This window comes from Mytilinidion resinicola (assembly GCF_010093595.1).
Source record: "Mytilinidion resinicola strain CBS 304.34 unplaced genomic scaffold BDZ99scaffold_8, whole genome shotgun sequence".
NCBI lineage: Eukaryota > Fungi > Ascomycota > Dothideomycetes > Mytilinidiales > Mytilinidiaceae > Mytilinidion > Mytilinidion resinicola.
The window spans coordinates 1233649-1252667 of NW_022985444.1; the positions used below are offsets into that span (position 1 = coordinate 1233649).

Below are 19019 nucleotides of genomic sequence, written 5' to 3' on the forward strand. Positions count from 1 at the left end.
TATTTCTCTCATTCTTTGGTCTTGAGACCCTTTCTGAGCATGCATCTCGCTACGAATCCTCCTGCGGCTTCGGCGTCAGCGGTATCTGAATTTTCCTCTAATTCCACCAGCCGGTCCACAAAGACTCGCTCAGCATGCAACCGATGCCATTCACAGAAGCTTCGATGTGTTCGTAAACCAGGATCCGACATCTGTGAGCGGTGTTCCAGACTAAAGACGGCATGCCGATATGGCCCTCGTGCGCCTCGTTCATCCTTGAAGCCTCCGGAACAAATCACGGACTGGCAGTCGCTTACAGTACTTGCATCGACGCCAACACCGAACGTAGATCCAGATGCTATGTACGGTGACATGCTTGATGATGACTGGCTGTCTCCTTTTAGGGTAGAAACGAGTTTCGCCGAAGGAAGAGGTTAGTTACTTCCCTCTTGTCAAAGCTCAAGTACAATTGAAGTAACTTGATCGTCGTAGGGACAATGTATCCGGATAGTTGCTATTCGAATGGAAGTGGACCTTCAAAACAGAGTATACTAGATATGGATTGGTCCACCAATTACGGCGATATGATGACTACGAACCAAATGGCCGATGCAAACCTCACGAATGTCAACGAAGACACCATGATCTACGCAGGGAATCGTCCCTCGCCTCGAATATCCATATCGGATTCCAGAATCGAGTATCAAAACACGGAAGACTACCCGAAGACCTCTCCTACTTCCGCCGTTCACAAATTAGCAGCCCTCAACGTCGCACTTTACGAATGCGCCGCTCAGATTCCATCTGTCAGCAAAGAAGGCATCATATCTGCCGGAGGAGATCCCCGGAAATCACAGAAAGCAACCGTGTTTGCTTTCGACGAACTATTCCGGCTCACGACGGACTTTATCGAGGTCGTAAAAGACCTCTCTGTCGAAGAGCCCACGGCAAACCCTCCTCTATCGTCTACAGATCTAACACAACCTTCCACCCAGCCATCACTCCCGCTCGTCACATACACCCACCCATCCCTCAGCACCAACACAACCCCTCTCCCAAGTTCTTTACCCACCGCCCTCTTCGCCCACGTCGACGAACCCACCCTCCTCCTCCTCTCCTCTTCTCTCACCCGCCTAGCTACCATTTACGCCTCCATCTTCGAGAAAATATACCTCTGCCTCGAGCATTCCGCCACACCAGTAATAGGCCGCGACTGGGCGATCATCCTGCCTCGAATTTCAGTTGGCTCGATCGCGTCGCCGCCCGTGCGGGTGGATAATGACACGCCACTTGTGTCGAAAACGGAGAGTTCGTTGTATATGCTTGTTTTCACCATGTTGGCGGGGCAGTTGTGGGGGCAAGTGGGGGAGGGGATGGGGTTAGGGGATGGTGCTAAGGATGGGAGAGGGTTGATGGACGTGATGTGGGATTCTGTGAGGGAGAGAGTGGAGGGGATGGTGAGGATGGTTGAAGATACTAAAGGGTTATTGCAGAGGTATTCAGCATAGTTTAGGATGGCATATAGAACTCGTATATCCAGATATCTCATTCCTCAACATTTGAGGTAGGCCTTGATAGACCTGGTACCCACGTGACCTGTTTATTCTCAGGATATAAAAACATAATCCACTCGCTCTCATTCTTGTTTCTTATCAGAGTCAATGTGGACTGGAAGGGGTGGAAGATCAAAATGTCTACCTCTGCATGTTCGAACCCGCGATAGACTATTTCTCTATGGCTCTTGCGCGGTGGAAATACACGCTGATGTTTCTCGTGATGGAGTAGTGCTGGATCAAACCTCGTGCTCTTCAACTGCAAAGGCTGTGCTGTCAACATGGGAAGAAGCGAAATGGTTGCAGCCACCATTCGATGTTGTTCGAAAATGTTCAAGAATGATGATGCTCTGCATTCTCAAGTGATTAGGTGGTATTCAGCCACAGTATCTAGAAAGAAATGGCATCATGAGACAAGTTCGGTAAAGAGTATCAGCGGCGATTTACTATGATGCGTGTGATCCAGCGACGAAGCCCAGATCCCCAGCCATGATGTGCTGCACCGGGACTTTTGAACCCCCAACGCCAACTTTAAAATCGCGACATGAGGCAGATCTCGTCCGGATTTTGCTGAAAATGAGACTGAATCACCCTGCTCATTTGAACTGAAAGTTCTCCTGCGTGAAGGGGGAGAGGAATTTATACCATGCCATCACTTGTGAAGTCACATGTCCTGCTAGAACAAGCTAGTCTCGTGCGACGGAAAGACAAGAGGAACAAAACGAAGTGTGATGCGCATTTTGGTACTATACATGTCTTACACTAACCTACATCATGACCCGAATCCCTTTTCCCCGCCCATCTTTTTTCCGCCCTCGTACGCCTCTACCGCGCGCTCAAATAAATCTCGGCATTTGACCTGCGCACCTAGTCTTGCACACATCAGAAACGCTCCACTCAGCTTCCGATGCAGACTATATGTCTCCTCGGGAGGTGGACTTAGCCTCTCCCGCACCATCACCGGAATGAAGCTTCGCACCCGATCCGTGATGGTCTGGTCCCTGAAATCGTACACGTCCGGTCCTGATTCTTTGAACGGCTCCGCGAGTGTGAGGACGGACTGGGTGTGCGCTTCTAGCATTGCGGGCGACTCGCCGCCGGTAAGGTAGCCAAGGGTAAGGGAGAGATCGTGAATCATAGGCTTATCCTCGCGGGCAGCTGCCTGTAGTATGCGGACGTATGGATCTATGAATTCGTCTGGGAAATCTCGGGATGCGCCAAAATCGAGCAACTCGATTTTGTGGGTTTTTTCATTATAGAGGAAGTTAGTCCAGTTAGGGTCCGTTTGCATGAAATGAAATTCGCAGATCTCGCGCAGGCAGAGGCGTAAGATATGGGTACCGATGAAGTCGCGCTGTTCTTGTGAGAGGGTTGTGATTTTGGTAACCCCGACGCCGGACATGTACTCGGCGGTAAGAACAGCTGGACCAGAGGCAGAAGCGACTACAGCAGGGACAGAAAACACTTCAGTGTCATCTGCTAGGAGGTCGCGGAAGCGAGTTTGACACTCGGCTTCACGCTTGTAGTCGCATTCCCAGCCGAGCTCAGTGCGTGCGTTGGCGATGGTTTTGTCGAGGTAGAGGCCTTTTGGAAGGAGGCGAGAGGCGGTGAGGAGGATGGAGAGATTGGAGAGATCTGAGGAAATGGAGGAGGCGACTCCTGGATACTGAACCTTAACTACGACGCTTTGATTTGTGGAGCGGAGGACGGCTTTGTGAACTTGGCCGATGGAAGCGGCAGCCATAGGGACCTCGTCGAAGGAAGAGAAGAGATCGCGCCAAGTAGGTCCTAGGTTGTCAACGAGGACTTTATCACGTTGAGAGGCAGGCATATAGTCTGCACTGTCTTGGACGCGCTGGAGGACTTCGTGGATTGGTGGTGGGAGCATTTTTATGTCTAGTTGGCGTCAGAAGAACAGCATGGTAACATTGATCGAAACTTCATTACCTTGAAAGCTGATCATTTGCCCCAGCTTCAGTGCAGCACCACGCATACGAGAGAGCTTTGCGACTAGGATCTCCATATTACCCGGACTCAGCATAAGAGAGCCTCCTGTTGCAGCAGCAGTACCAGTCACGCGTCTGAGACTCTCTCCCACAGCACCAAATGCCATACTAGTTGCCAAGCCACCATACTGCCAGAGCCGACCAAACCTCGAGGAAGGCACTCGAGACTGGCGTAATTCATAAGGCGCTTTTTCAACTGGGTCTACCTGTGGCGTGGGTGAAGATGAAACTTCGGCGTCTTTGGCAAGTTCAGAGGCAAAATAATGCATTTCCTTCTCCGCATTTGCTTGAATACTACTCAAGGCCTGCTCTGGTACCGTAGGCTTCGTTTCTTGAGATGAACGGACATTGAACGTAGCTTGATCCATTGCAGAGGCAAGTTTGGTACGATCAATTGGTGCTTTCCGAGAGTCTTTCAGATCTAGACTTGGCCTGTCCTTGTAGGGATTCCCGCCCAACATCTTTGACACTTTTGGTGTACGGAATACATCTGTATTGATTCCCTCCGGCACGTGATCTTGCTCCGGAACAGCCGCTTGGTGCGGAATCTGTTCCTTCTGTCCCTCCTGTTGAGCCCGCCGTGGCGTAGTAGTATAAAACACGTCCTGGTTCAAACTCCCATCTCGGACGTGCTCGTCGCTTCCCTGTATGTCTTCTGTATGCTTCGGTATCTTCGATCTCGGCAACGAGGAGTATTCCGGTTTCGTCTCCGCAGATCTGTCGTAGAAAACATCACGGTCGTGTCCCTCGGACAGCTTTTCCGTTGTAGATCGTAACGAAGGTTGTGTTTCACCTGCTCTTGAAGGTATTTGCGATTCGAATTCCCGTTGAAGCTTGCGGGCCTCTCCATAAGATAATCCCGAGGTCTTGGACGGTACAGGTATGGTTCCATCTGGCAATGGGCGCCGCTGTGCCTCCTCTTGCTTTATTTCTAGTTCGTCCTCTGCTGGCGGTTCCGCTTGTGTATTTTGGGCAGACTGATCATAGTAACGGTCTTGCTCCGACTCCCTCTGTATATCTTTCCGTACCCATTCTCCGTCTACCATCTCCTTCCTCGCAATGTTCCCATCCTGTGCTGGCGGATTCTCGTCCGATGCGGTAGACTTGGTATACGAAGGCGGAGGTTCATTGAAGCGTTGGGATAATGCTATCGCAGCTTTCGCGGTGAGGGTTATCCTATCCGTCTGGTCCTTGATGGCTTTCGCGAGTGTGGATGTCTTATTGAATGCGTCTAGCTGCTGCGAGCGGAGGTTCAAATGCTGCTTAGCTACGGATTTGGAGGCATTGAACAACTTCGCGGCGTCGATGATCCGTCGGCCTGCCATTGAGCTGGTGCCAATGGCTATGATATTCGAAACATTTTTCTAGATAATTAGCACTCGGACGATACAATCGAATGTTGAAGCTTGAAAGACGAAAGCGTCATCGCCAATCGAAGCTTAGGCGCGAAAAGGTACCGCACGTGATCGGCATCTAGGCCCAACCTCAGACGTCCATCGCCGCTGCATCAACGGGATATGATGAAGAGTTTCTACAGTTGTATCAAAACCACTAACCCTAACTTCAAATACATCCAGTAAGATCACATCGAGATGTATTCGCCATAAGCTCTCGCCAATCGTTCCATACCATTGAAATAAGCAATATTCAAAGTTTCTGTAGTCATTGTCGCACTCTTTTCGTCTTATTTTCACTTGTTAATTTTCAAGGTCCTAAGATTTTGTTCATTCATCATGAAGATAGCATGTCTCCAATTCTCAGCCGAACTGGGCCTAGTTGAGAAGAATATGCGCCGAGCAGACGAGATCCTTTCGCACACAAATATTCCATCGAACCTGGACTGGCTCATCTTGCCTGAATGCGCGTTCACAGGTATTTATAAGCTCCTTCTTCTTCTTCTTGAGTCATCTTTGCAGCTCTGGAAGCGCGCTAGGACGTGGAACAGTGTCATATGGACGCGCACCATCGAGATATCAGACCTCATGAATTAATAAAAGCTCGTATCATTTTTTAAGTCTATTCCAAGAAGCTTCTCCGCCATCATCTACTTCTTCTCTATCCTCAATACGCCTAGCTAACCATCTAATCATAATCAAGGCTACAACTTCCCCTCCCTCGACCATATCCGTCCCTACCTCGAACCCACCGCCGCAGGCCCAACCGCCCAATGGGCCATCCGCACCGCCCAGCGTCTCCACTGCCACGTAACAGTTGGCTACCCAGAGCGCTCCTCTGAACCATTCTCTAGCCCTTCCCCTAGTCCCGCCCCCATGCTCCCCACCAGCACGACCCCCTCCCCAGGGCCCCACGAATTCAGGAACTACAACGCCACCCTTACCGTCTCCCCTTCAGGTACCGTCCTCCTCAACTACCGCAAAACCTTCCTCTATTACACCGACGAAACCTGGTCCCTCCCCGGCTCTGCCTTCTACTCCGGCTCCCTGGGCAACCTGGGCGGTGTCACGCACGGCATCTGCATGGACATCAACCCGCACAAGTTCCTCGCGCCCTTCACAGCATACGAGTTCTCGAATGCCGCGCTAGCTGCGCGCTCCCCGCTGATATGCGTGAGTATGGCGTGGATCTCGGCGCTGGAGCCGGATGAGCTAGATGCGGAAGGGACAGCGAGGGAGCCGGATTTCGCGACGCTGAGTTACTGGGTGCAGCGGTTTGTGCCGGTGGTGGATCGGTGCAAGGAGTCGGGCGCGGCGGTGACAATCGTGCTGGCGAATCGGTGTGGGAGGGAGAGGGAGACGGGGTATGCGGGGAGTAGTTGTGTGTTGAGGGTGGATGGGGAGGGGGTGAAGATGTATGAGGCGTTGGGAAGGGCGGAGGAGAGGTGTTTAGTTGTGGATACCAATATGGTGAGTGCAGTGTCTCGGAGTTTGGGATTGGAGAGTGCTAATTGAATGCAGCGGCCGAAGTTCCAGCTTGCGACGAATATCTAGACAGTTGATGGCGCGAGCCAGGTGGTAAAGGCTGCATCGGTTACTCTAAAGTCGTGTTCCTAATAGCGGAGAAGAGGAGTTAGGCCACCATGAGTTATGAGACACGGGAGCTTCATTGCTCTCATCGAGCAGGCGCATAAAGTATGGCATCCAAGTCAACACATCAAATATCAAACTCCAGTGTACGGACAAGCAAGTGTATGACGTTCACTGCCTAGCATCCGGTATCATGTCTCTGTCCGCAGCCCAAGCGCCTCCGTTTCGAATGACCGAAGTGAAAATGCCATCATCGCCACATCCCCTCGTCCTCATTTTTTGCTCCTCGCATCCGTAAGAAATTGACTGGATCGTCCGCCCGCTCGTCGTGAAACTTGCTCATTCCCCTGTCATTGACGAAAAGGTTGGTCAAGGGATCGATGTATGAGGAACAGGTCGGAGGGGCGAGTCGTCTATATGCCGATGCGGGTCTTGCGCCAATGTCGTCGCTTGGCGTTGTATCTGTAGAGAAGAGTCTCGTCAGCTGGCTGTTCTCATGCGTAGAGTCCCAAGATCCCCATGTAATCTCGCCCGCGGTGAGGTCTTGGTGTCGCCCAGCCCCTCAATCCTCCGCTCGCAGGTCCTCGTCTGTGGGTGGGTTCTTAAAATCGCCGTACCTGATGGTGTTGCCCGTCCGCAGGCGGATCCACTGGGGGATAGGTCTGTTTTGCTTCTGCGCCTTCGCAAGCTTCTGCTTGGTTCGGAATGACTTGTGGCTCTGTGGATTGTCCATTAGCATCCATATTCGACAACTTCATCCACTTCCGCAACCGACAGAATCAATCCCGCGTAGTCGCCGACATGGAGGAATAGTTTCGAGGGTTCAGATTCAAACTTACCGGCATCGTGAATGTCCGTGTCGAGATGGGATTGTTGTCGATGAAGCGGACTGAGGCCGCGGGCAAGAATTTCGGTTGTCTGTGGGCGCGCCAAGACTTGTCGAGAGGCTAGGCTTATTTTGGCGCGCTAGTGAGGAACGTCAACTCGTGGAGAGAGCATATCTTGCACTGTTGGCCATTTTCTTCTAAGTGCTTTCGGTAATGTTTGTTTAGGTAGAAAACTATGTGAGAAAGGACTGTCACCTCAGCACGAGTTGTTTTGCCACTGGCAAGAGCAGGCAGGTCCCATCCCATTTGCTAACAAGGCCTACGTCAAAGGTCTCCTATTCTTGTCAATCAGTTTGCTGGTCTCCATATAAGATGAAGCTCGAGGGAGACCTTGCTCGAATATTCATACTTTCGGGAACCAACTTCTGTGAAATCGAGCTCTCGTGTAAATGGCATTGCCACCTGTCAAAGCTGCAGCCGGGATGGAAGACGATATGCAAGATTCTCGCGAGACGTTGCAAGTCTGTGTGAAAGACGACGAACCAATTTTTCCTATATCTTTAGTGTCGAAAAGCAACGGTTCCAGAAATACGTAGATCGGACCAGTCGGCTAAGATCCTTAAGTCGCGATACATTGATTACCGTAGAGGCATCGCAAAGTACCTGTCGTCGATTCCAAAATTGGCTTTGTGGCGGCGACATCTACCAGGGCCATCAGGATCAGGGATATGAAATTGATTTAATCAAGCTCTATGAACTGGGCCAAAAGTACGACATTTCCCGTCTTCAACGCGACGTCATGAACTGCTTTCTCCAACGGTTTCAGGATGCTATCATTCCAAGCGAGAATGATCTCGTGTTGACTGCTAGATTAATGGGCTCTGGAGATGCACTATCCTGGTTCATGGTTCACATGGAGGTTTATTTCATGAAGGACGGGCTTGTTGAAAGCTGGTGCGATCTTGAGAAGGAATTCACCCACAATATCTACTGGTTCTACCATATGAGGTCAAGAGAGGCGTATATTCAGGGTCATAGAGAGTTCATTGTGAGGGACGCTGCAACGGCGAAAGAACTGATCCTTGCGTTGTGGCACGATTGGAATGAGTGTGATGATCTACCTGAAGAAGAAAAAAGGCGTTGCAAGCAGGAAACTTTAGCGCAAAGGGAGGCTTGGAGAATGGGCAAGCTTTCGGGATAGAGCCACGCTTTGTGCCCAGTCCTTACATTAGTCATTTAGACAAAGTCAAAGAGACAAGTTCCCATCTCATTCGTGCTACGCTGTAATTGCTATCTGTCGCCAGAAACAGCAGTCAGTAGCCCAAGAAGTTCCGTTTCTGTTTCTATTTGTGTTTGCAAAGTGCTCTTTATTGTGCGTTATTTGTTCTCGTCAGTCGTTTCGCTAACATTGGTGCGATATATATTTGTATCCGCATCACGACGTATAGGGTACCTTGTACACCCACAATCGGATTCATCTCCGGCCATTTGTCCAACGACTTTCCGTACCGTAAATGGAACACTATCAGTCCAGCCAGGAGACGAAACGTCGACGCGCAGACGAAGGCGGCGGCGAAGTGGCTACCAAATTAGACGAAGATGATGAAGTGAAGATCAGAATGAAAGTGGAACACAACGACGAGATGAATAATCACATAAAAGAGGAAGAGGATAGTGAAGCGAAAGAAGACTACCAAGACTACCAAGACGTGAAGGACGAGGAAGCGGATGAAGATATTAACAAATGGGAAGATGAAGATGATGACATCAGCTCTGATGTTGAGGAAGACCCACAAGGCCAAATTGGACAAGCTGTCTTCGTCAGGGTAAATGATGAAGCCCACGGTCAGAAAACGTTCGCGGTCAGTCGTCACATCATATGGAAGCGCTCGGCCCCATTTCGTAAAATCCTTGCGCGCAGGATGATCAACCCTGTGACCTCGTTCTGCGTAATAACATCACACAAAACGTTTTCTCGTTTCCGAACTTGGTTGCACGAAGGCGGCACAGATCTATACAGAGATCATAACGGCCCAGAAGGCAATATTGATCTCATCAAGCTCTACTGCTTCGCTTTCGATTACACCATTCCGCAGCTTCGCCGGGATGCTATGAACTGCATTCTGCAGAGATTCGAAGACGCCAAAGTCCCAAGCGAGGAAGAGTTATTGTATTTCATCCAAAAGCCCAAGCCGTTATTTGAACGTAAGAATCCATGTTATTATCTGGATCCGCTTTGGTGTAACGATGCGCTCTGGTATAAGGATCCGCTTTGGTATTTCATGCTTCACATGGCATTATACTTCATGGACGAGCTTTCTTTCGAGGCTTGGGAAAAGCTCACGAAGCACGATCAGACGTTCGCTCACATGTTGTATACCCAATTTCGAAAACGCTCCGAGGGACCTTTCTTGGAGGGTCCAGTATCCACTCCACAGGATCTAGAGTGGGTCATCGCGAAGGAGGCAGAGCATGCGAGGACACACGTCCTAGCACACTGGTGTCACTGGCATGCTGTTTTGTGCGAGCAGAATTGCGACAGAGAGACTGAGGCTCAAAGAAAGGCTTGGAAGGTGAAAGAAGGAAAGCTGAAGGAGGAAGATGTGAAGGAAGAAGAGTCGCAATAGATATTTGCTAGATTGAGAAGAGTTTCACGGTTTGAAACTAGCGCTCGAACCTTCCCAGTGTCTCAAAGTTCCATGGTGATTGGGCTGGGCGTGGTGAAGTACATATCATGAGATGGGTTCATGGGGAGTTGGAAGGAGGGCAAAGTTCGGGTGTAAAACTTTTGGAGGCAACTCATTGTCTGATAGTGTAGAATTGAGAAACTTTACACTTTGCTTTTCGTAAGCTTAGCAGGATGGAACGGCTTTGAGGAGTCAAGTAAATGAGCAGCTAGTACCTCCTCTGGACCTTGACCTGCCTGCCTGTGTGAGCACCAGCTAGAGTATAGTATCTGGACAGAAATCTCTGCGCAATTACTCACTACTGTCTGAGGTCCTCCGGTGCATTATGAGTTTCTAACCGACATACGTTCCCGTTGTTCGGGGCGCTTCAATCGGAATATCAAAATGTAGCAAAAGTTTTCAAACCCTATTTTGAACAAATGAACAGTAATATTTGGATAGCAAGATGGAGTTGAGTATGAAGAACTGTGAAAAACTCAACACCAAAAGCCCCGCCAAGACACCTCTCCGCAACCTCCACGATCCATCTCCGCCGCACAATTGCACAACGAACACCCACAATGTCCAAAGCAAAGGCCCGCAAGGCTGCCCGCTCGACTAAAGCCACCTCAAAACACAGCGCAAAACCCAAAGCCCCCCCAGCCTCCAAAACCCTAAAGCGCAAACTCCCACCTACAACTACCGGCCCAACCCCCAAGAAAGCCAAAGCCTCAAAACCCTCTCCCCAAATCGTAAAGCCCACGATCCCATTCAACCCACACGAGAGAATACTCCTAGTCGGCGAAGGCGCGTACCCCCCCAATGCCTCAACCGCAGCTTCTAACTTTTATCCCACCACAGGCGACTTCTCCTACGCCGCCTCCCTAACAACCCACCACCACTGCACCTCCCTCACGGCCACCAGCTTCGATTCTTCCCCCGCCCTCCTCTCCAAATACCCCCACTGCACCGCGCACCTCTCCTCCATCACCGCCGTGCCTACAAGCAGCATCCACCACGGCATCGACGCCACCAGCCTTTCCAAAACCCTCCCGCGCGCCGCCAGAACCTACAAATACGACCGCGTCGTCTTCAACTTCCCGCACACAGGCGGCCTCTCCACGGACGTGAACCGCCAGGTGCGATACAACCAAGAGCTTTTGGTCAAGTTCCTGCAGTCGGCGAAGAAATTGCTGTCGCCCGCCCCGCCGCCGTCGTCCTGCCGCCGCAATCGGGAGCTAGATGAGGATGACGATGAGGATGCGTACCCGGAAGACCCTGAGGAGCGGGTGGAGGTAGAAGAGACGCCGACATCGAAGCTAGCGAAGGAGAGTAGTACGATTCTTGTCACGCTGTTTGATGCGGAGCCGTACACGCTGTGGAATATTAAAGATCTCGCGAGGCACGTGGGGCTGAAGTCGATCACCTCGTTTGCGTTTCCGTGGGAGGCGTATCCGGGGTATGAGCATGCTCGGACGGTTGGGGCGATAGAGGGGAAGGGGAGTGCGTGGAAAGGGGAGGAGCGGGCAGCGAGGACGTATGTGTTTGGGTTGAAAGAGGAGGTGGTGGAGGATGGGAGTGCGAGTTTCACGGGCGCGAATGCGGTGGGGGTGAAGAGGAAACGGGGACGGAGGAGGGAGAGCGAGAGTGAGAGTGGGGATGAGGGATGAGGGGGAGAAAGGGTAGGGTAGGTTTGATGTGCTGGAGCCTCATGTGGAGAGATAGATCGTAGATGCTAGGAGGACGATATGATACCCATGTTGAGATAGGGATGTATAGCTGTTCATGCTCAATCGTGATGGTCACGGTTGATACGGCAATTAATTTGTACTTCCCATACAAAGCCATAAGCGTCACCAACGCCATTGCTAATCCAAATTATTTCTGAGAACGTCTGAATCACCTCTAAACTTCTTCCCTCCCCCTCAAAACTCCCTCCTCACTCGAACTCCCCGCCAACCCCCAAATCACGCCCTCCTCATGACTCGACACAACACTACACTGCGCACTACTCGCCCCAGACACCCTTCTCTCAACCCTGCCCCCTCTTAGCCTCTCCCTCAACCTCTCCAACAGCCCCATCTCCTCCACATCCAACACCAACCACTCTGGCACCTGCATCCCCTCCCTCGTCACCGTCACCGCAGCCCTCTCTTCTCCCTCTTTCTCCACATCCCCCTCCTCCTCCCGGCCGCCTCTCAGATCATCCGGCGTCCACCAGTACACCGGAAAGCGCCGCATGAGATTGTTCGTTAGTAGCCCGACAGCGAGCATAACCGCGCTGCCGAGCGTGACGAGGCCGACAAAGGGCCAGCCCATGTTTATGACATCGGGGAGCGTAGCGGCGAGGACTAGAATAGTCACGGTTAGCAGTTGTGTGTGAAGAGGGAACAATGATTTGGAGTATATGTACCAGCGCTGGCGCCACCAGGCGGATGGACGGTATTAGTCAACAGCATGGCAGCGGAGGAGAGGGCGCATGCGAGGGCGGCTGGGATGTAGGCGAGGCTATGGGAGAAGGAGTGGGACAGGGAGGAGAGAGCGAATAGTTTTGTGATTCCCACGCCGATGGTAGCGGAGAGGGCGTGGCCTAGGAGGGTGTTGCGGGGCTGAGCCAAGGGGGAGGAGAGGGTGTTGTATTCTAGAATTGCGGAAGCGCCCTAAGAGATGTTAGGGAGATTGGGGGAAGATGGTTTAGTGAAGTAGGAGATCTTACGAAGGAGGCGATTAGCACTGGGCCATCTAAGTCTTTGAGGGCAGTGTAGTTGAAGAGGCCAGCTATCGCGAGTAGGCCTACGAATGCACCTATGAAGGCGAAGACGGCGCCGAGTATGTTCCCGACGTCTTTTGGAGGCGTTCTGCGGTAGCCGAGGAAGTGTGCTATTGGATATGGGATGCTACGAAGGGGCGAGGGGGGTATGAGGCGGTTGAGGTAGCGGTCGGTGTTGAAGTTCCAGGTGCGTGGTGAGGAAGACATGCTTGAGCGCACCTGAATGAAGGACGCAGGAAAATTTGGAGAGGTATCTGAGGACTGCTCCAGAGGGGATATGGTTCAAGGATTCCCATGGCATGAGGCTGTCAGGAAGAGAAACAAGCAGTCATCCGGTAGCCCACGGCTCCCCCTCTTTCGCGCATAAGTCACTAATGAAGCCAGTCGCGTACTACCTTCGATCCTCTCACAAAAAGTCGGTATAGCACTGTGTACGGGTGCACAGGAGTATAGCGAGTCATTAAACTTCGGGGCAGCGAGGATGTTTCCTGGAAAGCGGAAATAGAGGTACAATATGAAACGTGACCACAGCCAGTCTTTAGAGCAATTAGATTGCACCGGCACGCCATCCACTGTTACGGGTGCCATGGTGATGCTGAGGCTTCTTTCAGAGCACGTCTTGCGGTATGACGAAGATTATTTGACCAGAAGAAGAATCGTGAGGGGGCCGAGCTCGCTATAACGTAACGATTATGTACAAAGAGCCATCGTGGTGAAGCATCTCCTCGGGACTCCAGGAATCTATATGCATTATAGCACGGCACGTAGATGGATGTCTTGACAATGGAAGAGACAGTATTGAGAAGAAACGCATACTTTGACTAAACAGAGATGATGTGATGGATGCAAGTTAGATCGCTCCAACTGTGGTGGAAAAAGCGTGTGAGAGAACATAGAGATAGTTTTCAAAGAGAGGATTACTCGAGCAACACTGGTTGTCCTACTTGAGTACAGTTAGGGTCTTACTAATCGCGATGGTCGCCGTGATGGGGGAGCGAGGACTGCCTCAGCCCTATTCACTAGCGCCGATCTTGACCCCTTATGGACCGGTTGGGAAAATTTCAGCCCTGCATTTTGAGTTTTGTACCTCAAAATCCACCTCTGACCCGTGAGACCATTTCGACTACCGTCAGTTTGCCGTCTTTTGCTGATGCTTTAAGTTCAGTCTCCGGATGCAGTATAGTATTGCATGTACAGTGCCTCATCACAGGTTTCCGCACACTCTTCTGCCGCTATTGGGGCTTCCTTTTTCCAGGATCCGAACTGAATCGAACATCCGTTAGTTTTCACAGTCTGGAAACTCGCCAGGCCAACGCAGAGGATGCTGCGTCAGTTACATACCACTTACAGAGGTATGAAAACTATAGCGAGGGACTGTACGAGGACTGAGCAATAGCTTCTAAAAGCCCGAAGAGATAAGAATGTACAAGCCAAACTTGGAGTAAGCACCGCGTACCTTTTCTATCTGCTCGGAACTGGTGAGAGGCTTCGTTGGCGATACCCAGGTATAACGGAGTAGACAGTTCTACAATGCCACGACGGTGAAGGTGTTTTCCGACTGTCTAGACGGCTATCTGATTGGTGCGTCGCGATAACGGCCCACATGCCCCGCCACAGCCCACCTTTAATACTCTTTTTCTTCCTCGCCAGGCTCTACAAAGCACTCCAGTGCACTCCTCCCCACCGCTTTTTCTTATATCTCACCCATCAGTCACTATGGTTTCCGCATCGAAAGCTGCCCGCATGGCCAAAAAGGTCGCCGACGGCAAGGAACCCAAGAAGACCGCCGCCTCCAAGGTCGGCTCCCGCGCTGCCTCCAAGAACGCATCCACTGCCTCGTCCGTCAACGGCGACGACGACGACGAGGTCGACGAGAACAGCGAGGTCCTCCAGAAGTTGAAACTCCAAGAAGACAAAGACGGCATCTCAGACCGGGTGACGACAGGTGTGCTGTCATCCCTCGAGGCCTCCCGCGATGTGAAGATTACGTCCGCCTCGCTCGTGTTCCACGGCAAAGTTCTGTTCAACGACACCACTCTCGAGGTCAACTACGGCCGTCGGTACGGGCTCCTCGGTGAGAACGGATGCGGAAAGTCGACTCTCCTAAAGGCTATCGACAAGCGCGAGTACCCCTTCCCTGAGCACATCGACATCTACCTACTGAACGAGGGTGCCCCGCCATCCGAGTTGGGTGCATTAGAATGGGTTGTCAAGGAGGCCGAAAACGAGTTGGCGAGGCTAGAGAAGCTGGCTGAGGACATTTTGGACAGGGATGGGCCTGACAGCCCGATCCTGGATGAGCTCTATGAGGTACGTCGTCTCCCACTCAAGGACTCTATCACGAAACTAACGCATGTATAGCGCATGGAAGGAATGGACCCGTCGACTTTCCACACCCGCGCCTCTCTCATTCTCACCGGTCTCGGTTTCGACAAGGTCACCATTCACAAGAAGACAAAGGACATGTCCGGTGGCTGGAGAATGAGAGTAGCACTCGGCAAGGCTCTCTTCGTCAAGCCTTCCCTCCTCCTTCTCGACGACCCCACCGCACATTTGGATCTCGAGGCCTGCGTGTGGCTAGAAGAATACATGAAGAAGTGGGATCGTACTCTGATCTTGGTGTCGCACAGTATGGATTTCCTGAACGGCGTGTGCACAAACATGATCGATATGCGTCTGAAGCAACTTCTGTACTATGGTGGTAACTACGACTCGTACATGAAGACCAGGACTGAGCAGGAGATCAACCAAGGCAAGGCCTACGAGAAGCAGCAGGACGAGATCAAGCACATCAAGAAGTTCATCGCCTCCGCTGGTACATATGCCAACTTGGTTAGGCAAGCGAAATCGCGACAGAAGATCCTAGACAAGATGGAGGCCGACGGCTTTATCCAACCTGTTGCTACGGATCGTGTCTTCACCTTCCGGTTCGCCGACGTCGACAAGCTCCCACCTCCTGTCTTGTCGCTAGACGACGTGACATTCTCGTACTCTGGAAACAAGAAAGACAACCTCTACGAAAACCTGGACTTTGGTGTCGACATGGACTCCCGGACTGCTCTCGTCGGACCTAATGGTGTCGGCAAATCGACCCTCCTCCGTATCTTCACCGGCGCGCTCTCCCCAACTCAAGGAACCGTATCTCGTCACACTCACTTGAAGCTCGGTGTTTACACACAGCACTCTTCTGAGTCACTCGACCTCACCAAATCTGCCCTCGACTTCGTCCGCGACAAATACTCGGACAAGAGCCAGGACTACCAGTACTGGCGCCAGCAGCTAGGCAAGTACGGCCTCAGCGGAGAGTCGCAGACTGCCAAGATGGGCACGCTTTCCGAAGGACAGAAGAGCAGAATCGTATTTGCGCTGTTAGCCATCGAGAGCCCTAACATGCTGTTGTTAGACGAGCCTACTAACGGTCTCGACATCCCAACTATCGACAGTTTGGCCGATGCTATCAACGCGTTCAACGGTGGTGTTGTGGTTGTTTCTCACGACTTCAGGTAAGCTTCAACCCCCTCGTTTCCCGAAGTATTATCGCTAATATGTGTGCCATAGGTTGCTCGATAAAATTGCAAAGGACATCATGGTGTGTGAGAACAAGACTATTCGCCGCTGGGATGGCAGCATCGCCGACTACAAGAAGCATCTCCGCAACAAGATGGTCTCGACTGGTGCTGTTTAGTTCTGGATAGATTAGACCATTCATTTCTTTGGTTTGGGTTGACTGCATTGGGCTTAGAGGCGTTAGTGTAATAGGTAAAACACAATGAATGATTCATGGTCACTTCGTTGGAGCACTGATTTAGTGAAGCTTTTGTGACTTGACACGTGTTTGCCACTGCTTTGGGTCCCTTAGCTTGTCAACAAAACATACGGACTAAGTTTCGGGTATGAACGGCGTACATCAGACAGTCGTTGTTGATATTGATTTTGGGCTTCTGGATGACGTTGAAGGGGTTTAATCCTTGGAGAGACAGACTTACTTTGTCCACGCCGCGGGCCGATCACGAGCTCTAAAACAGCCCCACCAGGGTCGACCTCAACCTTGGAACTGTCCAACCTCAGCTCTAATTTTCGAGCTCTACACGCCGAGGGTAGCAACAAATACTCTTTTGACTCTTTCTACTCACTCGCTCAACACCATGGCCGAACTCACAACCACAAAGCTAAACGCTGAGAGCCACCTGCTGCTCGTACGTCCATCTATCAAAGATCCCCAGCTCCATCGAGCTTCCAGGCCAGCCAAACGCCTCAAAACTTCCACTATAACTACCTCTTCACGCCACTAACCGTACATCCGAGTTACAGGACCAACCCCTCCTCCGCATGCCCTACGAACAATCCCGCAAAACTTTCAACCAGGCCCGGAAATATATCCAGCACGAACAAACCTCTGTCCAGAAAACCCTCAAAGCCACCGCCTCTGCCGCCCTCAAAGCCTCGCAAAACCCTTCATCCACTCCCCCAGCAGACGTCCTGAACAACCTCGATGCTATGATAACGAAGATGCAATCACTCAAGCGGAAGCTCGTGGATTTGAATACTGCCGAGCTCGCCACGCATGCGTCGACTCAGGCACGGTTGGCGCATTTGCAGAGCTTGCACACGATTCCGAGTCTGGCGGATGTGAAGTATGAGGAGTGGAGCCGGGTGCGGTTGAATAGGTTGTTGGTGGATTATCTGCTGAGGAGTGGGTATGGAGAGAGTGCAGCGCAATTAGCGCGGGAGAAGGGGATAGAAGAGTTGGTGGATTTGGAGGCATGGGGGCAGTGTGCGCGGATCGAGAGGAGTTTGAGGGCTGGGAGAACGCAGGAGGCGGTGGCGTGGTGTGCGGATAACCGGAAGGGGTTGGAGAAGCTTGGGGTGAGTGCTGTCAATTTTTCTCTTTGAACACTTGATTCTGTGAATGAATGCTGACCCTGTGTCTAACAGTGCAACCTCGAATTCGAGCTTCGACTACAGCAGTACATCGAAATGGTCCGCAGTTGCGACACGAAGAAGTTGATCGAGGCCCGGACACACGCGCGGAAATATCTAGCATCGCACTCTGAAACCAACTTTGCGATTCGAGCAGCTGGACTGCTCGCGTTCCCGCCGGAGACAGAAGCAGAGCCATACAAGGTATATCTAACCCCTTCCGTAGCAATAGACTTTCATTATCCTTCAATCGAAGCTAACACTTCTCTAGTCCCTCTACTCCCCCAATCGCTACTCCCACCTCGCCTCCCTCTTCCTAACCACCCACAACGCCCTCTACTCTCTCCCCTCGCGGCCTCTTCTCCACATCGCCCTCTCCGCCGGCCTCTCCGCTCTCAAAACCCCATCCTGTCACTCTGCCTACGCTTCATCTTCCGCAAACGCCTCATCATCCACCACAACCGTTTGCCCGATTTGCAGCACCGAGCTCAATGAGCTCGCGCGGAACGTACCATATGCACACCACACGAAGAGCTATGTCGAGAACGACCCGGTGGTGTTGCCAAATGGGCGGATCTACGGATGGGAGCGATTGAAGCGCGTGAACGAGAAGTTTGGCACGGAGAAGGGGAAGGTGCGGGATCCGACGGATCTGAACGTTGTGTTTGAGGATAGGGCGATTAAGAAGGTTTTTATTTCTTAGGTTAGGCCGGCGCGGGATCCGAGGGAGCCCGATTTCTACTTCACAGCGACTCATTTTGGCGTGAAAGGCTTTGGGAGTTCGGGAGTTTCGTATCTCATGCGGCATGGATATGGGGGTACTTCTAGGAAGAAGCGTGGGGCTTGTACGGTTCATTGAGGGAGTAGTGGGATAAGTGCGATATGTGCTCCTCTCGTTATGTATAGACTGTCATATGGATTAACTCCTTTTGATCCCGATCCAAAATGCTTCAATCGCTCCCATATTGCCCTATGCGTATGCACATTCCCCTTAGTCCTCAAAAACATCCTCCCCGTCCAACCACCCTAGCGCCTCCCAGTCTTTACTCCCCTCCTCAGCACCTGCCTTGCTCTCCGCGCTCGAATCAACTCTCTTCGGCGTCTTCGCCCCCTCAATCTTCGAGTCGATTCTGTGAGGCGTCTCTTCGCCCATACTGCCCTCACTGCTCAGATCCGTACTCTTCTGGACCGACGTGTCATCCCCATCCTCGCTCCCCTCGGATGCCGAGCTCTCATCCGCTGGCGTCTGAACAGCGCACGGGTCAGGTGGGTTGTAAGGCCGATCGAAGAGGGGGATAGACTCGACGTTCCACG

The 19019-nt window shown here is 51.8% G+C and overlaps 9 protein-coding genes across 9 annotated transcripts; 6 read left to right on the forward strand and 3 right to left on the reverse strand.

The window, feature by feature from the left end:
• Positions 1-147: 147 nt before the first annotated feature.
• On the forward strand, positions 148-1487 carry BDZ99DRAFT_570284 (uncharacterized protein; the record flags this gene model as incomplete). The annotated part of the gene is made up of 2 exons (XM_033727973.1): positions 148-412; positions 472-1487. Exons 1-2 carry the CDS (start codon positions 340-342, stop codon positions 1485-1487), a joined length of 1089 nt encoding a protein of 362 aa, XP_033577973.1. The 5' UTR covers positions 148-339.
• Positions 1488-2074: 587 nt separating this feature from the next.
• On the reverse strand, positions 2075-4924 carry BDZ99DRAFT_293113 (ubiquinone biosynthesis protein-like protein coq-8). The gene is made up of 2 exons (XM_033714113.1): positions 3480-4924; positions 2075-3428 (listed from the first exon to the last, which is right to left on the reverse strand). The coding sequence occupies exons 1-2, from the start codon at positions 4861-4863 to the stop codon at positions 2305-2307; spliced, it is 2508 nt and encodes an 835-aa protein (XP_033577974.1). The 5' UTR covers positions 4864-4924; the 3' UTR covers positions 2075-2304.
• Positions 4925-5271: 347 nt separating this feature from the next.
• On the forward strand, positions 5272-6985 carry BDZ99DRAFT_508377 (N-terminal asparagine amidohydrolase-like protein; the record flags this gene model as incomplete). Its single annotated transcript, XM_033724322.1, has 4 exons — positions 5272-5410; positions 5636-5797; positions 5840-6402; positions 6454-6985. The coding sequence occupies 4 exons, from the start codon at positions 5272-5274 to the stop codon at positions 6484-6486; spliced, it is 897 nt and encodes a 298-aa protein (XP_033577975.1). The 3' UTR covers positions 6487-6985.
• Positions 6798-7384, reverse strand: BDZ99DRAFT_462290 (uncharacterized protein). The gene is made up of 2 exons (XM_033719815.1): positions 7362-7384; positions 6798-7240 (listed from the first exon to the last, which is right to left on the reverse strand). The coding sequence occupies exons 1-2, from the start codon at positions 7365-7367 to the stop codon at positions 7085-7087; spliced, it is 162 nt and encodes a 53-aa protein (XP_033577976.1). The 5' UTR covers positions 7368-7384; the 3' UTR covers positions 6798-7084.
• Positions 7385-8706: 1322 nt separating this feature from the next.
• On the forward strand, positions 8707-9976 carry BDZ99DRAFT_561803 (uncharacterized protein; the record flags this gene model as incomplete). Its single annotated transcript, XM_033727328.1, has 1 exon — positions 8707-9976. The coding sequence occupies exon 1, from the start codon at positions 8864-8866 to the stop codon at positions 9974-9976; it is 1113 nt and encodes a 370-aa protein (XP_033577977.1). The 5' UTR covers positions 8707-8863.
• A 620-nt stretch (positions 9977-10596) lies between these two features.
• BDZ99DRAFT_487722 (uncharacterized protein) lies at positions 10597-11666 on the forward strand (the record flags this gene model as incomplete). Its single annotated transcript, XM_033722856.1, has 4 exons — positions 10597-10822; positions 10877-11231; positions 11352-11580; positions 11634-11666. The coding sequence occupies 4 exons, from the start codon at positions 10597-10599 to the stop codon at positions 11664-11666; spliced, it is 843 nt and encodes a 280-aa protein (XP_033577978.1).
• Positions 11667-11920: 254 nt separating this feature from the next.
• On the reverse strand, positions 11921-12995 carry BDZ99DRAFT_385794 (uncharacterized protein; the record flags this gene model as incomplete). Its single annotated transcript, XM_033715447.1, has 3 exons — positions 11921-12366; positions 12429-12675; positions 12750-12995. Coding segments are annotated over 3 exons (939 nt in total), but the record flags the coding sequence as incomplete, so codon positions are not given.
• A 1200-nt stretch (positions 12996-14195) lies between these two features.
• On the forward strand, positions 14196-16569 carry BDZ99DRAFT_462293 (ATP-binding cassette sub-family F member 3). Its single transcript, XM_033719816.1, has 3 exons — positions 14196-15095; positions 15147-16288; positions 16344-16569. Exons 1-3 carry the CDS (start codon positions 14502-14504, stop codon positions 16468-16470), a joined length of 1863 nt encoding a protein of 620 aa, XP_033577980.1. The 5' UTR covers positions 14196-14501; the 3' UTR covers positions 16471-16569.
• A 313-nt stretch (positions 16570-16882) lies between these two features.
• Positions 16883-18667, forward strand: BDZ99DRAFT_570291 (protein fyv10). Its single transcript, XM_033727974.1, has 4 exons — positions 16883-16981; positions 17097-17651; positions 17721-17909; positions 17977-18667. Exons 1-4 carry the CDS (start codon positions 16931-16933, stop codon positions 18406-18408), a joined length of 1227 nt encoding a protein of 408 aa, XP_033577981.1. The 5' UTR covers positions 16883-16930; the 3' UTR covers positions 18409-18667.
• The last annotated feature ends 352 nt before the right edge of the window (positions 18668-19019 follow it).

Bases quoted from the DNA above. Each gene is read 5' to 3' on its own strand.
- BDZ99DRAFT_293113 (XM_033714113.1), bottom strand. From the start codon at position 4,863: ATGGCAGGCCGACGGATCATCGACGCCGCGAAGTTGTTCAATGCCTCC. The intron at 3,429-3,479 runs GTAATGAAGTTT...GACGCCAACTAG, and splicing joins GCAAATGATCAGCTTTCAAG to ACATAAAAATGCTCCCACCA.
- BDZ99DRAFT_462293 (XM_033719816.1), top strand. From the start codon at position 14,502: ATGGTTTCCGCATCGAAAGCTGCCCGCATGGCCAAAAAGGTCGCCGAC. The intron at 15,096-15,146 runs GTACGTCGTCTC...ACGCATGTATAG, and splicing joins TCCTGGATGAGCTCTATGAG to CGCATGGAAGGAATGGACCC. The intron at 16,289-16,343 runs GTAAGCTTCAAC...TGTGTGCCATAG, and splicing joins GTTGTTTCTCACGACTTCAG to GTTGCTCGATAAAATTGCAA.
- BDZ99DRAFT_570291 (XM_033727974.1), top strand. From the start codon at position 16,931: ATGGCCGAACTCACAACCACAAAGCTAAACGCTGAGAGCCACCTGCTG. The intron at 16,982-17,096 runs GTACGTCCATCT...TCCGAGTTACAG, and splicing joins CTGAGAGCCACCTGCTGCTC to GACCAACCCCTCCTCCGCAT. The intron at 17,910-17,976 runs GTATATCTAACC...ACACTTCTCTAG, and splicing joins CAGAAGCAGAGCCATACAAG to TCCCTCTACTCCCCCAATCG.